The 18,479-nt window shown below is 40.4% G+C and overlaps 1 protein-coding gene across 1 annotated transcript; it reads right to left on the bottom strand.

The window, feature by feature from the left end:
- Nucleotides 1-11,702: 11,702 nt before the first annotated feature.
- Nucleotides 11,703-17,842, bottom strand: LOC306883485 (neuronal acetylcholine receptor subunit alpha-9-II-like; the record flags this gene model as incomplete). Its single annotated transcript, XM_079438776.1, has 6 exons — nt 11,703-12,244; nt 14,211-14,562; nt 15,752-15,932; nt 16,059-16,213; nt 16,944-17,089; nt 17,782-17,842. The coding sequence occupies 6 exons, from the start codon at nt 17,840-17,842 to the stop codon at nt 11,703-11,705; spliced, it is 1,437 nt and encodes a 478-aa protein (XP_079294902.1).
- Between the last annotated feature and the right edge of the window lie 637 nt (nt 17,843-18,479).

The following is an 18,479-nucleotide window of genomic DNA, read 5'->3' as shown; positions in this document are numbered from 1 at the left end:
GCAGTAGCAGTAGTGGTAACAGCAGTAAAAAAAATAGGACTATGGCACAGTTCTTCTGATTCAGTGACAAAAGATAGATAGATTCGATTATTTGAAGAGACGTCAATTCAGTTTGAAAACCTGGCTTGAGTTGTTTGAGAGAATTACACATTCCCAGGCTGAGTACGGCGGTATTTAGATGATTTTATCTGTCCGTGAAAAACCTGGAAATACATCTTTATTCCTAAACCTAAAACTGAAGCACAAAAATGGCTTAGACACCTTCTGCGCCTTTCTTTCCAATGTCAAAGCCTGGATGTTGTTTCATTTCTTTTTTAAATCTAAAATAGTAAAACTGTTTATTCACTACATATTCATCTCTTTTGGTTTTTTTATCTTCTTCAGTTAAAGTCCCCTATTATGGATTTTTGAAAACGAGATTTCATGCAGTGTGTAACACAGCTCTATGTGAATGAAAACATCCTGCAAAGTTTTAAATCTGAAAGTGCACGCTACAGTTATTGTCTCTCAAAAGAAAGAGTCGACTAGTCAACATGAAACATTAGCATATTGCCTGCCCAATTGTTGGTCTTTTCGTGTTGGTCTGAATAAAAATGCAGATTCATTCTTTGCCACTAGGAGCCATTTTTGGAGCGGTAAAGATAGCGGTTTCCCCGGTAACACTGTACACAAAGTAGCACTGCACTCACAAACACTGCTTTATCAGTTATTACAAGCATGCTGAAATGAAAATGAGACCAATCGACCAATCACCACAGATTAGCGGCACACAAAGGAGGGATTTGGAAAAATGAATCCTTGAGTGAATCGCTTGGGAGACATTGAGCAAATAACATAAAAATAAATGCATATTATTAGATAATTAAAGTGTTTTTTGACCTTGCATGCATGTCAACCTGTTGTTAGGGACTCCCAAAACCAAAATACCCATAATAGGGGCACTTTAAATCATGTGTAAGTAAAAAACTTGGGTGTCTAATTAGATAGTCCAATTAAATTTGATAGGCAAATAAATTTAGTTGTCAAATCAAGCTTTTGCCAACTAAGAGCGCTGGCTTGTGAAAACTTTCCTTTCTTTTAAGCACTTTGAAACTGCAATTCATGCTTATATTTCTTTAAGAATTGACTATTGTAACTTCCTGTGAATAAACTATTCTTCATTTAGATTACAAATGATCCAAAATGTGGCTGCGAGACTCTTAACCAGTGTTCACAAACGTGAACATCTTCCTTACGTTGGCTCCCAATCCACTTGATTTTGAATTGATGTAAAAGTGCTTCTGCTTGTTTGTAAATGTTTAAATAGCGTCACTCTTACGTTTCTGACGTGTGTAAATCCAGTAAGAACTCTTAGGTCTGTGTGTGTGTTAACTGTTCCAAAGTTAAAATTAAATTACATGCAGGGCAGATCAAGCTTTTGCCAAAGACACCCATTCTCTGGAACAGTTTACAGATCCATATTAGAACTGCTGCAAAATTACATAGTTTTAAATCAAAGATAAAAATGTATAACTTTATTTTAGCCTATGACTTGAGATTTGATATCCTCAGCCTTTTGTATGCCTATATACTTTTTTCTTCATTGTTTTTTGATTGGTCTTAAATATATAAATTGAAATGAGATGAGATATCTGGTTAGTTGAAACAGACTGCACAGGGCACACTGTAAAAATGTTTTAGTTTACTTAATTTAATTTTGCTTGAATAATGTAGTTATTTGAACTGATAAAGTTTAGTTGGAATAACTTAATGAAAGTTAAGTGACCTCACTTTTCAGACCAGAGTTTGTGTTCATCTAACCTAATCTGGTTTACTTTCGAAATTCAGCCAAATAGATAATTCTTTCATTTCATCTGTTCTTTTAATTTGATTGTAAATCATTTTTATTTTAAACATTTCAGTCATTTTCACTTCCCTTTTTACAGTCCAGTTTGCCTTTATTTCTTTCATAAGGTTTAGGTTTTTGTCACACCCCAGGACTGTTGTTCTTTCCCCATGTGCTCTGCGTCATCTAGGCTTTGTCCAAATACCCACACTTGCGGTCTTGGCCACTTGAGAGTGCGTGCGTGCGACAGGAAGTAAGTGTGCAAGTCTGTCCCATGTCTTAAAAATGGCAAAGTGCAGTGCCCTTAACGCACACTAAATCCACACTATCTCAAATATCGCTCCAGAGCGGTATCCGAGGCTAAGTGTATCCCATCATGCATCATTTTCTGGAAATAATGCTGCGTTCCAGGCAGGTTTTTTGCCTGTAAGTCACGACTTCAAATCACGACTCACGACTTTGTAGCGTTCCAGGCAAGTCACGCCAAACTGATATATTTATTGATTTATTTATCTTTTTTGATTTATTGATCTATTTCTTACCCTGTACCACTTACATAAACGCTGCATCCGTAGGGGCTGCCATTGTTGTTTCATGGGCTATGTGACGTCAGAGCGTGGAACTGGGAGTACATCGATCTAGTATGAGTTCACAGGTGGGACGTCACGGGTTTGACTGCCGTTCCAGTGCACTTTCACGGGTAGAAGGTTGGAAAAACACGGGTTGCCTGGAACGCAGCATAAATCCTGAGACTTTTTGCTGAGATCTCGCAAGAGGTCACGGAAACCTTTCCAATGTAAGTTAAATATTAATAATAATTTGGTAGAAAAACAGTGTTTTTACATTTTATTGGTGCAAAGATGAGTAGTGGTGATATTTATTTTGTACAACATTTGCAACTGCTTTTTTTCATTTAATTAGAAGCACCACAAATTAAAATTATGTCATGTTATAGGGACTACTGAACAGACATTTAGAAGTTGATTTTAAAATGCAAAGTATTTAAAATTAAAATAAAGCTGTGTAATCACTTGCATTTTTACAACACTATAAGTGTGTCCCATCAGGTAATGAATAGTTCGACACACACTTGTGATCTTCATTCTCACTTGAACACTTGGGCCAAACACAGGAAATACGTCATTTAAGTAGTCAAGTGCAAAGACTGCAAGTGTGGGTATTTGGACAAAGCCTTAGTTTCTGTCTCTCATTTGGTTCAGTCTTGTCTATTGTCCTCGTTACCTGTGCATTAAGCTCCAGTCTGTTTAGTTTGTGTTTGTCAGGTCTCAATCGTCATGTTCGTGTATCAACAGACATTCCCTGTGAATTACCCTGTGTGTTGGATTCTATTAAAGACTGTTCCTTTGATCTTCATCTCCGTGTCCATCCCTCCGGCGCAGTCCCGTGACAGTTTTCTAGTTGTCAGGTTTTTATTGAAAATGTTTAGACTGAAAACCAGATGTGCAATTAAACAGTGGCTTCTGTGCATAAGATGTCATGCCATTTAATGTCAATATCGCTGCTGACTGCACATGCTGCAAAGTTTCAGCAGTGATATTCACATTTAAATGCAGGATTCAATCTTGAACCTGAAAGATTGACATAGCAATTTTTACTCAAAAATTCCAAGTAAATTTCACAAATAATTGTAAAAATAAAAGGCAACTCAACACATTTTCTTGTAAAATATACGCCAGCAATTTTCAAAGAGCAAAATAATGTTTTCACAATGATTTTTGGAAATTCCAGTTGTACCAAATTAACTGATGGCGGTATGCGGGAAGATAGAAGAGACCTGTTCTTTTGAACATGAAATGAAGAGTACAGTCTGATCACCCAAACTTTTCAAGGTATGTTTTTGATAATGATTATGGAAGTTTGCTTGCATTTAATCAGTCTATGTAATCAAATATTTTCATGAAGGAGTGAAGGATCTAAAGATCCTCAAATGCAACATTTTATCGTCGTGGGATGTTGTTGTGCAGCAGTAATTTTCCATCGCTATTGCTTTTGATATAATAACACTTGTTGGATTTGTGTTCATCAAACGAATTCTGAGCATTGAAACATATGCAACTAACATTATTCAATAAACTCTGCTTATTTTTTATCATCGCTTCGTCTCCTGGTTCTGCTCTTCACTGGATTTACTGGATTTCAACTTCTTGGCTGATAGAAGACTGTTAATACAGTTTTGGATACCAGACAAGACTTGCTGTTAACAGGTTTTGGGTATTAGACAACTTAGCTGAGTTGTTATGTTACCAGACAAAATGGATATTTTCTGACAGGATCTGGCGTCCAGGGATGGATCTGATATTTCTAGTGTAGAGGCATGATCTAACAATTACAACTACTGTAAACTCCAGTCCACTTAACATAGAACTGTAGGAGACAAATAAATGTAGGAGATCTACGGGAATGATGCCTCACGAGCAAAACAAACGCGCTCTCAGTCAGTTTTACTGTAGTTGGAATAAGATCAATCATAGATTCATATGAAACCTCACAGGATTACAGAAAAACTCCCTTGGCCCTGCACTCGATGCTTAACTGTAAAAAAAAAAAAAACTGTCCCCACACCCTGAATAAATTAAGATTAAAGCACTAGTGTATTTAACTTTATAAATGTACTCTGGTTTAGAGGTTGATGTTGCAGGTTCGGTTTAATCTGGAACTGCACCTCTCATTCTGTCATTGCTATGAACGGAGAATCGCCAACTTTTGGTTTCCAGGCTAAAGTGAAATTTTGATGACTCAGTTGATCCAACAATGTATTAAATTACCCAGATAATGTGGTACTAGATACAATTTGTAAAAAACGTCCCCTACTAACTTTCTTTAACCATTCTTATTAGATAGCTTTTTTTATCTGGCGGAAAAATAAAAGCAACAAATATCTTTGTATGGCAAAGAGTAGAAGGTTTTAAATTAGTAATTACAGGGCACATAATCAGCAAATCGACAGTGAAATTATCACCTCATTGTCAAGGTCCGAGGTGAGACCCTAGAGCAAGGCACCGAACCCCCAACTGCTCCCAGGGCGCCGCAGCATTGGCTGTCCACTGCTCCGGGTGTATGTTCACTACTGAGTGTACACTAGGATGGGTTAAATGCAGAGCACAAATTCAGAGTATGGGTCACCATACTTGGCCACACACCACTTACCTTTCCCTCCCTTTATCTTTTTACTTTAACCCAGTGACGTTATATTAACCCAGAATATTAAGTATTTCAACTTGACTAATGTAGTTACTTGAACTGATAAAGTTTAGTAAGCTGATTTTTCAGACAACAAGTAAAGTCATAACTTAAAGTCGGCATGAAATGGAAGTTGGGGGGGGGGGGGGGGGGCGGGGGCTCGAGCCCCTGCCCCTTTGAGGTCCGACGCTTAAGTGTGCAAAAGTACGCGAATGCAAGAAAAAAAAAAAAAGATGAAGAAAACAAAGCCTCTTTAATTTCTTCAACAAAAAACATGTGGACATCTCAACCCTTACAAAAAATAACTATGGTTTTCGAAGTAAAACTGCTTAATTTTCTTTTGCGTGATTTCTGAATCCATAAACTCAATCAGACAACTTATTACTGCCATAGGTAACTGTCTAGAGCTACAATTGCAATTTGTAAATAATACAATTTATTTATTTATTTAGTTTTATATTTTATTAAAGTTCTATTTTGACCACTACAGTAGGTGTTTTATTTTTACTTCCACAATATTTGAGGGAGGGGGCACAACAATAAAATCCTGCTTAGGGCACCCATTTGGCCAGGAGTCTGCTTTTGAAGAAATTTAGTTGTATCTTGCTACAGCACACATTCTATCAGCTGCAGTTCTGGCGCCGCCATATCAATATACTGTACAGTGCCACATTCACATCAGTAAGAAGATATTTTGAAGAATGTGGGTAACTAAACAGTTGCTGGTCCACATTGACTTTGACAGTAGGGGAAAAAAATACTATGGAAATCACTGTGGACCAGCAACTGTTTGGTTTTCCACCTTCTTCTGCTAAACATTAACGCTATTTTGAAGAAGGAAACTCAGGTTTAAATAACTTTTGAGTGAGTAAATGAAGGCATAAAAATAAAAAACCACCCTATTTTAATTCTTGGGTGAATTATTGCTTTAATGTTAATAAAACACCAAACACAAAGAGAGAAATCACTCACTGCTCTTGACTGAAAAACCTTAATACAGTTTCTTTAACAGGAATACATTTTTATAGTGTTTTATTTTATATTTGTTCATTCAGTTTCTTGAATGCTCTGCTAAATACACCTATTGTACCTGAAAATAAAACACTGTTTGTTTTATTTCTATATTATGTGTATTTGTAATGTGTATCTTTGTTCTCATTTTTTAATAACAAAGATAAAATAATGACCGATTTTTATCTTCACCCACTTTGGCCTAAATATCTGCCATACTTTTTAATATTTTGTTACCTTGAAAGGCTTTGTCTTTATAATAGGGAAATTAGTTTGGCTGTAATGCTCACACAATTTGCAAGATAGAAAAACCAACATGACAAAGAGTTGTGATAAAATCATGAATGGTGATGCCCCCAGCCGAGGGCAGTAATTTTCCATCGCTATTGTTTGTGGTATAATAACACTTGTTGGATTTGTGTTCATCAGACGAAGACTACTTAGTTGTACCGTTACCAGGCAAAATGGATATTTTCTGACAGGGTCTGGCATCCGGGGATGGATCTGATATTTTTTTGCGTATATTTATAGGCATATTCTAACAATTACACTTTTACACTTACTTTTATTTAATTTTTTACTGTAAACTCCAGTCCACATAACATAGAACTGTAGAAAACAAATAAAACATATCAAATATATATAAATGAATATCTACAGTATGAATGAATAGAGAGAGAGTATAATGACTTAAAAGCATATATGTGATTTACATTTTTTTTTCAACAGACAAACAAAATCAGTGTATGAATGAACTCAAACCTCCATTAGGGTGAAGTACATACAGTACATATGGCAAAAATGGAAAATAAACAATAAGCTAAAAAAAAAGAAAAAGAAACATGTAGTGTAAAACATTCGCCCCACACACAAAAGGGGCTTCTGTAAAGTGAATGTGACAACATAATTCACTGTGCATGATCATTCGCTTCATATAAAACCAATGTAAGTCTGTGGTATGTCCTCATTCACAGCCGCATGTGTGTGTGTTAGAGACTCCTGTAATGAAGACGGGTCACAGCCGTCTAATGAAGAAAAGCGGATCAGAAAGACTGATAACTGATGTGCTCATTGAGAGGCAATAGTCTGCATTATTAATACTCAGATTATTTTACACACACACACACACACACACACACAGAGGCTCCAGCATGATGCATAATACAACACAATCTGTCTGAATCAAAAACAAAATGGCTGTAGTAAGAAGTTAAGAAAACTCAATTATAATTGTAAAAGTATGGTCTTTCTTAACTTTAGAAAACGTTATTATGGATTATGGACTCATAATTTAGCCGGAAGCAATGGCTTTTGTCTTCTCCAGATGTTAACTGATGGACTGGAGTGGTGTGGATTATTGTGATGTTTTTATCAGCTGTTTGGACTCTCATTCTGACGGCACCCATTCACTGCAGAGCATCCATTGGTGAGACACTGATGCAGAGACACATTTCTACAAACCTGATGAAGAAACAAACTCATCCTGATCTGGGATGGCCTGATTTTCAGCAAAATGTAGTTCCCCTTCAGGAACTCGAGCTGCATCGAAATGCTTTGGGAATGCCTTCAGCGTGACCACGCTCTCAATCACGTGTGTAATCAGACCAATGGATAGGCGAGACGTCACGGGTGGGGTGATGTAGAGACCAGGAAGCATAAAAGCATGTGCGGTGGAACCGGCATCAGCTATCTGTCATTCTGTGTGTGTATTATTTGGTGTTGTCTGTCCATTATCACTCTTTATTTTACCATTACGAGTGAAGACAAACATTGGTGAGAGAGGGCAGCATCTCAGGCTGTTTATGTGTTTTCTGCTTGGGAGCAAAACACACAGAATCAGCTCTCGAGGGACTGCTCGCATTACAAGTGTCTGTCTCTCGGTGGGCTCTCTTTGAAGAGGGAGCCTTCTTGACGTGGAGGACGTCAATGAGATTTCGAAAAGCAGATTGTTTGTACAAGCATATTATGATTAAATTCATAATGAGCAGCATTTCAGGAGTGTGTCCGTGCCTGCGAGCTCGCGGTTGAGATCGCGGGGATCGCATATGGATCTGGCAGACGTGTTGGAGACGTCTGTATTCTCCATCTGTATTCCCTAGATCTAGCGCTCTCTCTCTCGGGATTCGGAAGCCCATGCTGCGGTTTCTTCCTCCTTTGAGTAAGAGCTCGCGGCTGCAGCTATCTTCTCAGAGGAGAGTAATTTGTTGCTATGAGACGTTTCTTCTGGAGGGAAGCAAAGGCTTGTGTTTGAAATCAGCGGGCGTTGCCGAGGCGACTCATGCATTACGGTCATTCAAAGCGATGCTTTATATTTAATCTGTTCACAACTGGACCGTGTTTACTTGTCAGGTTGTTTGACTGCCTTTGATATATATATATATATATATATATATATATAGATATTTTTTGACAGTGTATTTAGTAGGGACAGAAGACAGGCCTCCTTTCTCCTCCCTCACTCTCTATACAGCGAGCACTTGGGATGAATTCTCGAGTAGGGAGCACGGTGCTCTCTCTTCCTCCAAGGAGGTTGAGGTGGCAGCGAGGCTGCTGGGAAGGAGCAGTCCCAACCGTGTTCCAGCTCTTCATTCAAGCAGAAGGGTCTGAGGACCGTCGTTTCAATAGAAGACTTCAGTAAGAGTGTCCGGATGCTTATGGCTTAGGACTTCGGGGGCAGGTCCCTCTGGGGAAGAGCGGTGTACACCGCATCACACGGTGCCCGTCTCTCCTCAGTGCCCTCAGGAGATCAGTCTGTCAACCCTGCCGGTGTTCCAGGGCGCAGCAGTCTCCAGCGAGCACTTCTCTCAGTTACCGCCCGGAAACGTGATGTTCTAAGAGGCTCCCCACCTCCACGGAGGTCTCTAGAGCAGCTAGATTGGCCATCCCCTGCTGGTCCTCCACTTCAAGGCACCGAGCTAGCAGCTCTAAGTATCCCAGAGAGGCCAGTCTCGAGAGACTGGTTCCCTTAGTAGACTATTTGGCAGCGTGGAAACTAGTGCCAAACATGTCCCGGAGGGTCCTGCACACTGTAGAGTGAGGCTATAGAATCCAGATTGGTTCTCCTCCGCCTCAGTTTAACGGGGTCATCCATTAAACAAGAACAAGGGGTTCATATTAGCTCAATTAGAGCGTATGGCGGTTCGACATCGAGATGTCGTTCTCGCTCACATGAAAGAGCTGGGGTTAAAATTAAATGCCAAGAAAGGTGTGCTTTCTCCATTACAGAGGACCACTTATCTCGGCGTGGTGGGGATTCGACCACGATGCAGGCGCATGTGTATCCCCTGCTCAGTTCTAGTCTATCCTCACGACAGTCAAGAGGGTGAAAGAAGGCCGGTCACTCACTGCCAAGCAGTTTCAGAAACTGCGGGGTCTGATGGTAGCTGCCTCCAACGTGGTTAGTTTTGGCCTGCTGTACATGAGACCCCTACAGTGGTGGCTCAAGAACAAGGGGTTCTCCTTGAGGGGAAACCTGCTTTGTGTGCTCAAGGACACGCGGCGCTGCCTCCGTGCCTTAGACATGTGTAGGAAACCTTGGTTCTTATCTCGGGGAGCTCCAGGTTGCGTCTCTCACTGGTTGGGGAGCGGTCATGAGTGGCCGCTCGGTCCGTGGTCTGTGGAGTGGTCGCCATCTCATGTGGCACATCAATTGCCTGGAGATGCTGGTCGTGTTTCTAGCTTTAAACACTTTCTCCCAGACTTAAGAGATTGCCATGTGTTGGTGGGCACCAGCAACACTAAGGTGGTCTCTTATATCAACCACCAGGGAGGTCTGCGTTTGCGCCCCCTGTACAGGCTGGCGCACCAGATCCTTGTGTGGTCCCAGGGCAAACTCCTCTCGCTGAGAACAGTTCATATTCCTGAGCATCTCAAGATGGGAGCAGACATCCTGTCGAGGCAGGGGCTGAGGCCCGGGGAATGGAGACTTCACCCTGAGGTGGTGAAGCAGACTTGGAGATTTGGCCAGGCTCAGATGGACTTGTTTGCGACTCGAAAGACATCGCACTGTCCCCTCTGGTTCTCTCTGATTCTTCCAGCTCCACGGGGGCTGGATGCCATGGTACAGACATGGCCGAGGTTTCGTCTGTACACCTTTCCCCGATCGCTCTGCAGAGAGTGCACCGGACGGGCGAAAGAGCCCCGTTCTGGCCGTGCCGAGTGCGCTCGGACCTGATTTCCCTTCTCGATGGCTCTCTGTGGAGATTTCCGTCAGGAGGGATCTCCTCTCTCAGGCGGAGGGTAAGATCTTTCACCCCCACTCGGAGCAGTGGAAGTTATGGGTGTGACCCCCGAGGGGGCAAATCTCATAGTGTCCGGTCTCTCAAGCGAGGTTGTTGAGACCATCCTCCATTCCAGAGCTCGGTCTACGAGGAAACTGTATGCCTTGAAGTGGAAGCTTTCACTTCTTGGTGCGGAGACCGCCAGCTCAACCAAGTCAACTGCCCAGTTGGTACAATTCTGGAATTCTTGCAGGCCCGTTCTCTACAGGGTTGATCCACTCCACCCTAGAGGTCTACGTGGCGGCCATTGTGGCCAACCATGCCCCTCGTTGTGGCCAGTCAGTGGGCAGACAGCCCCTAGTTACACGTTTCCTCTACTGAGCGCTGAGGCCTACGGCCAGAGAAGCTTATGCTAAGTGGTGGATCAGGATGCTATCCATAGCCTCAAGTCCTCTGATCTCCCCTCTCCTTGGGGGTCAAGGCTCACTCTCCAGAAGTTGGCCTTCAGGACACGGTCCCCGCCTACTTTAGCCATTCCCGGCTCCCCTTTTCTCTCGCCCTAGCTGTGCTCTTCCACTCTAGGCAGGGATTTGAAAGTCTGGCGGCATGGGCATCTCGTTCCCAAAGCATTTTGACGCAGCTCGAGTTCCTGAAGGGGAAAGTCTCAAGGTTACGTATGTAACCCTAGTTCCCAGAGGGGACGAGACGCTGCGTCTCGGGGCCACACTTCGGCATCCCTGCGAGCACTTGGTTCATTCCTAGAAGCTGACGTCGTTTCCACAACATGTGCTTTTATGCTTCCTGGTCTCTACATCACCCTGCCTGTGACATCTCGCCCATCCACTGGTCTGATTACACAGAGCGTGGTCACGCTGAAGGCGTTCCCAAAGCGTTTCGATGCAGCGTCTCATTCTCTCTGGGAACTAGGGTTACATACGTAACCTTGAGACGTTTTTAGTTGAACTATTCCTTTAAATCAAGATATGTTTACTTTAAAAGGAAAATTACTTAAGATATTGTCTTATTTTCTAAAAACTAGGCAAATTTATGATTTAAACAAGAAAAAATATCAGCCAGATGGGTCAGAAAAATAATCTTGTTTTCCCTGAGAATTAAGTTATTTTTTCTGATGTGATTGGCAGATATTTATTCTTGTTTAAAAAATAAACTCACTTCATTTTGATACTTTTTAAAAATCGGTCATTTTGCTTGTACCTTGATTTAAGAATGTACCTTGATTTAGATATTTGTCCTGAAATACAAGACAAAAATAAAGAGTAGGAAAATAATTGTTTTCCATGTAATTTTAAGGGTTTTTACTGTGTTGGAAAAAAGTGGACAAAAAAAGTGGGCAAAACATGCAAGTGGAACTTGAAAATGTCAATTGTCCAATTAAATATGGCGTCTGCGCTCTAGTCTCTCACCTGACTGCCACACCAATCAGCTCAAGGTGCTTTCCCGATGATGAGTATGCTCATGAGGAAGACCATGATGAAGAATATCCACATGAAGATTCGGTCCATGACCTTGGCGACCTTCTTCCATTCGGCTACTTTTAGGCACGTGGCCTTTTGCTCGCGGAAACAGTTTGCGATATATTCCACATTCCAAACCAGCTTCGGATCGCACCCGAGGATTCCACCGCTGCAGTAAACACAGGGGTCAAAGGTCAGTGTGAAGGCGGCTGATTTGTTGTTGTCAGGGCAGCAGGGGGGCGGAGCTGCTTTAGGTTTCTTTTTGGGATGGAGCTTCTGGTTCTGGTTCTGAGCGTGGAAAGACTCGGATTTCTCCATCTGTCCAAATGGAGAAGTGCAGCCCTCGCCGACCTCATAGACGAAGAAGATCTTGGACATGTAGTCGATGATGAGAACTTTGGCCCAGTACGGCACCGGTTTGGCCTCGGCTCCACAGAAATGAATGTTCATGATGAAGATGGTCAAAGCAGTGGATGCTGTGATCATAGTCATCGTCGCTACGTAGTATTTACCTGACAGAGAGAGACAGAGCTCTGTGTCAATAATTATTTTGCTCTATTTTGTTTGTGTTTAGAATAGAATAATAGATAATTCAATCAGAATTCACAATTACCTCTTGCCAAGCATCAAATGAAAGTAAAAATGTAAGCTTTGGCAAATGAATAAAATTCACCAGTTAGTTGTTTACTAGCAAACTCCAACATAATCTCGTTCACTAAAACAGCTAATTAATGACATTATCATATATACAGTGGTGTGAAAAAGTGTTGGCCCCCTTCCTGATTTTGCATGTTTGTCACACTTTAATGTTTCAGAGCATCAAACAAATTTAAATATTAATCAAAGATAACACAAGTAAACACAACATGCAGTTTTTAAATGTTTTTTTTATGAAGGGAAAACAAAATCCAAACCCACATGGCCCTGTGTGAAAAAGTGTTTTGGGAGTGTGTCCCATTACATCTGGCGTAAAAGTAACACAGCATTTCAGAAAAAGAACATCATAGCAACAGTAAAATATGGTGGTGGTAGTGTGATGGTCTGGGGCTGTTTTGCTGCTTCAGGACCTGGAAGACTTCCTGTGATAAATGAACCATGAATTCAGCTGTCTACCAAAAAATCCTGAAGGACAATGTCCGGCCATCTGTTCGTGACCTCAAGCTGAAGCGAACTTGGGTTCTGCAGCAGGACAATGATCCAAAACACACCAGCAAATCCACCTCTGAATGGCTGAGGAAAAACAAAATGAAGACTTTGGAGTGGCCTAGTCAAAGTCCTGACCTGAATCCTATTGAGATGCTGTGGCATGACCTTAAAAAGGAGGTTCATGCTCAAACCCTCCAATGTGGCTGAATTACAACAATTCTGCCAAGATGAGTGGCCCAAAATTCCTCCACAGTGCTGTAACAGACTCATTGCAAGTTATCGTAAACGCTTGATTGAAGTTGTTGCTGCTAAGGGTGGCCCAACCAGTTATTAGGTTTAGGGGGCAAGCACTTTTTCACACAGGGCCATGTGGGTTTGGATTTTGTTTTCCCTTCATAATAAAAAACTTCATTCAAAAACTGCATGTTGTGTTTACTTGTGTTATCTTTGATTAATATTTAAATTTGTTTGATCTGAAACATTAAAGTGTGACAAACATGCAAAAAAAAAATCAGGAAGGGGGCCAACACTTTTTCACACCATTGTATATACAGTATATACATATATATATATAAAACTGCATATACTGTGTGTGTGTGTATACTTGTTATTATATATTATGTATTAATGTTAAATAAAGTTGCATCACCAGTAAGAAACTGGAAGTAAAATCAGCAGTAATTGTTTTTAAACCATCATGTATAATATTCATACTGCGTACAAGGTTGTGCAAAATTCTAAATTTGAATTTAATTAAAACATAGGAAGCTGTATTGGAATTATAACAAGAGGAATTTACAATAAATACAGGTTGTGAGTTTAGACACTATCTTTCCAAATTTTGGGGTTGGTAAGATTTTTCTCCTGCTCAAAAGGCTGCATTTATCGGATCAAAAATAAAGTACAAATTGTAAAATATTATTAAAATGTAAAACAGCTGTTTTCTATGTGAATATCTGTTAAACTGTAATTTATTTCTGTGATCAAAGCTGTATTTTCAGCATCATTACTCCAGTCTTCAGAGTCACATGATCTTCAGAAATCATTCTAATATACTGATTTACTGCTCAAGAAACATTTCTGATTATTATTAATGTTGAACACAGTTGTGCTGCACAATATTTTTGTAGAAACTGTGATACATTTTATTTTTCAGGATTCACAAATGAAAAGAAAGTTAAAAAGATCAGCATTTATTTGAAATATAAATATTTTTTGACATTATAAATGTCTCTACTGTCGCTTATTATCAATTTGATGCATTCCTGATGAATAAAAGCATTCATTACGGACCCCAAAACTAGGACCCCACACACTAATTGAGAGACTCACCGATCAGAGGAACGTTCTCGGAGGGAGGCATGCTCTCCGCCACCATCATCTGGAAGACGGTGAGCGCCAGCAGGACAGTGACGCCCAGCGAGACCTTCTCGCCTGAGTCTGCAGGCAGGTAGAAGCCCAGAGGAGCGAGGAAGGAGATGAGAAAGCAGGGCAGCAGCAGGTTAAAGATGTAGAAGGAGCTGCGTCTCTGCAGCAGGAGCGTGTAGGTTATGTCGGGATACGGATCCGAGCAGCAGCCGTACATGATCACGTTCTTAGTGGCCGGCATCCCGTGGCATTCCCACTCCACGTTCTCCACGAAGTCCGACAGATCACCGCTGTCCATGCCCATGGTGATGTCCACCTGCAGGAGACAAATGGGTTAGATACCAGATAGTCTCGACTTTATACAGCATGTCCCACTATAGAATTATTTAAATAAGTCTGTGGATAAATCTTGGCCAGAATTTACTGCAAGCTGCACTAGAGATTTACTGTATATCTTATAAAGGCTAGGTGGCACTGTCTTCAAACTTTTTAGGCACTTTTAGGACATCCTGACAATGATTTCCACCAAATGATGTGCCAATATGTCTAAGCATTTAAAAGCTAAAGTCTAGTTATATGAAATTAGACAGCTAATGTTTTATTATTTAGGCTGTGAAAAACGTTTAATGTATTTTACAGGTTTGTGCACATGCACATTAATTTAATGTTATTTGTAGGTTATCATAATACTGTGAAAAATATTTTCTCAGCTTTATTTGTTGAGAAATATTTTTTTGTTAAATATGTAGTGCTTCATTTATGCTGTACTTCCTATACTATTTGAATGTGGGATTGTTTAATGTGGACCAGTGTTATTTTAGTGTCATTGAGATACCATTATAGTTTTTATTATTATATTAGTTTTTCTTTTCATATTTTCACTTTTCATTGTAATATCTGTTAATTTTAATAATACTGTTGTGTGGTTTGGTCGTTATTATTAGTTTTTTTAATGTCTTACAGTTCATATTTATTTATTAAGTTTGAGTTATTTTAGTACATCAAGTTAAGATAAATGAAAGTGAGAAAGGTTTAGTTTCAGTTAACTATAATAAGCCTGATATTGGCACCATACAAAAAGATCCCATGCACTGCAGAAAATCATTTTATTCATATAATAAATATAAACAAATATAAAAAAAAATAGGTAAATCAAGGCAATATTTATGGAGGAAGCAAAATGACTGAAAAAAAGGAAAACAGGATTATTTTTCTGACTAAAAAAGAAAAATAATCTGAAAGATATTTTTCTTGTTTTAAGCATAAACTAAATTTTTCAGAAAACAAGATTTTATATTCTCCAGTAAATGTACCTTGATTTAAAAATGTTTAGATATGTGTAAAATCAGGCATCTAATGGCATCTTTTGAATACATCTAATGTTTAAAAAGATTGTTTTCCACAAATGTTGTGATAACTTTTAACATCATAAAATATCACATTATTTAACCCAACCGTTACATAACATCAGCCAGATGTTTGGGGATGTAATACTGTATTTGCACCTGGTTTCCGTTGTAGGTCCATGAGCCGAAGGTGAGGTTGCACTGCTGGCTGTCGAAGGGAAAGTAGGAAACGTCCACCACACAGGAGCTCTTAGTGATGGCCGGAGCGTCCCACGTGATCTCGCCGTTATACCGCAGCACCACGTTAGTGTCCACCGGCCCGGAGAAATCATCATCCGCCCTGAGGAGCAGAATACACACACAGAGAATACAGAGGATACAGGATACTGATAGTTCCTCACTGGAGCTGTGGAGAGACGTCAGTGGAAGGATAGCAGATGTGTGTGTGAACGTACGGGGGGCGTACTTGTTATACAGCACCAGATCCGGTCTCCACACGAGGCTGCTAGGAATGCGAATCACCTCCAGACCGTCATACTCTTCTTTATTCCACTTCAGATGAGCGTCGTGCCACGTCTGTCTGATCCACAGATACGCGATTAACACCTGGTTCCTCTCATCCTGCACGCACACACACACACACACACACAGATGGCCAGGTGATGTTAAACTACTACAGTTGAGATCAAAAATTTACATCTCCCTTTCAGAATCTGCAAAATGTTAATTATTTTACCAAAATAAGAGGGATCATACAAAACGCATGCTATTTTTACTTTTTTTATTTATTACTGACCTGAATAAGATATTTCACATTAAACATGTTTACATATATAGTCCACAAGAGAAAATATTACTTGAATTTATAAAAGTGAAAACGTTTTGAATTTGTATATCAGGGTAAATTTAATTTATTTTGTCTTCTGGGAAACATGTAAGTATCTTCTGTAACCTCTGAAGGGCAGTACTAAATGGGAAAAAAATATGATATTTAGGCAAAATAAGAAAAATGTACACATCTTCAATCTGTTCAAAAGTTTGTTTTGTGTTACAGAGAGAATTGTGTGTTGTGTTTTGCAAAAAGTTACACTGGGTTAGCAGTAGAGGAACAAGCCATGGCATCAGCTGTGTGATATATATCCATCCTCTCTCTCTCTCCCCCTCTCTCTCTCTCTCTGTCTCTCTCTCTCTCTCTCTCTCTCTCTCTCTCTGTCTCTCTCTCTCTCTCTCTCTCACTCTCTCTTTCTGTCTCCGTGTCTCTTGTCTGCATCTAATATTAACAGCAGTCTGTGTGTCTCTGCTCAGCTGACCTTCAGTAGCATCGTGTGTGTGTGTGTGTGTGTGAGCTGACCATGTCTTTGATCTGAGACAGCGTGACCTGCAGAGTGACGTTGAGGGATTTGTCCGTGTCGTCCACCGGTCGCAGAGCACTGGAGTAATTCTCCATCAGATCGTTCAAGAGCTTGTGTGCAAACCGACCCTGAGCGCAATGAGAAGCTGAACACACACACACACACACACACATTAGAAATCCCCAGATGATAAGCACATGTATTTCAAAATATACAAAACATTGCAAAAAATATATTTGCTAAAATATGTTTCAAGATATATTAATTATATATAGGGAAATTAATTGTCTTGCCCTTGAAATACATTTTGAAATATATTTTTCTTTGAAGTATAAATGTTCCGTTTCAAAAACATATTTAATTGCGCTTCACTTTTTACAATATTTAGCATAAATGTGAGAACGTTCTGGCGAGGTTCTCTCAAAGTTATGAACAAACATTCTTCCAGTAACATTAGAACATTCATTCAAAGTTATTTGGCCTTTAATAATGTTCTCAAAACGTTAGCACAAAAACATTTGCTATGCATTGTTCATTTTAGTCGGACGTAATGTTCTTTAAATGTTACTACTTTTTACAGAACGTTCAGAAGCATTCAAAAGTAACATTCCCAAACAAAATTATAAAATGGAACGTTCCCTTAACATTCGCGTAAACAAGAAGGTTTGAATGTTCAGAAAACCTTTAGAGAACGTTCTTAGAACGTATTTTGTCAGCTGGCAACAACCTATTGCTTATTAATTATCTACCACATAGGTTCACCAACACCAAACCAGCCTGGAATTAATATTAATGTATAATCTGGTTAGAATAGAAATATGAATATGCATGTCTCACCTTCAACCAGCAATAACGCAGAGAAGAGGAGCATCTCCATCCCGCGCCGCGTCCCCTCCATCCCGCCGACCGCAGATCATCCGCCTCACAGGACAGCGAGGATCTTCATCAGCTCGGCGGTAATCCGCTCGGTTCTGGCCCGTTACGCGCTGGAGTTTGGGACACTGGAGCTGCGGGTGTCGCGTTGCGCGCCGGGTAACCAGACGCGCCGCTATTGAGCTGTCAATCATGCGCGCAACAGGTGGGCTCGCGGCAGGTAACGGAGATGATGCGAGGATGGAGACGGAAATGACACCTTTATCATTACATCGTGTCCTGAACTGACAGGGGAGCGAAATGCAATCTGGGTCATTCGTCTTGCGCGCTTTTGGCACAGGGTTGAGTTTTAGATGTTAAAGCGCGTGTGAGATCCCCTCCGTGAGATCTGAGGGTCATGTGATCAGGTGACTGAGTTTATCCTCCCTTCAGAACCAAGATACGCATCTAGCCAACAGAAACACGACAAAACGGACAGAAACCGGAGAGGTCTGGAACCAGAAGACAGCTGACCAGAACAACACAAACACACTCACAAAACCCACCAAAACACTTTACCATGCTGCCATGCGTCCGAAAAAAGTGGGTAATACTTTAAAGTTGGTGCTGAATGATGCACAATATAAATATGTCACTTCTAATTGCTTCACAATGGTAGCCTA

The sequence above is a fragment of the Barbus barbus genome (assembly GCF_936440315.1).
Source record: "Barbus barbus genome assembly, chromosome: 17".
NCBI classification, from domain to species: domain Eukaryota; kingdom Metazoa; phylum Chordata; class Actinopteri; order Cypriniformes; family Cyprinidae; genus Barbus; species Barbus barbus.
This window is presented reverse-complemented; position numbering and strand designations above follow the sequence as displayed.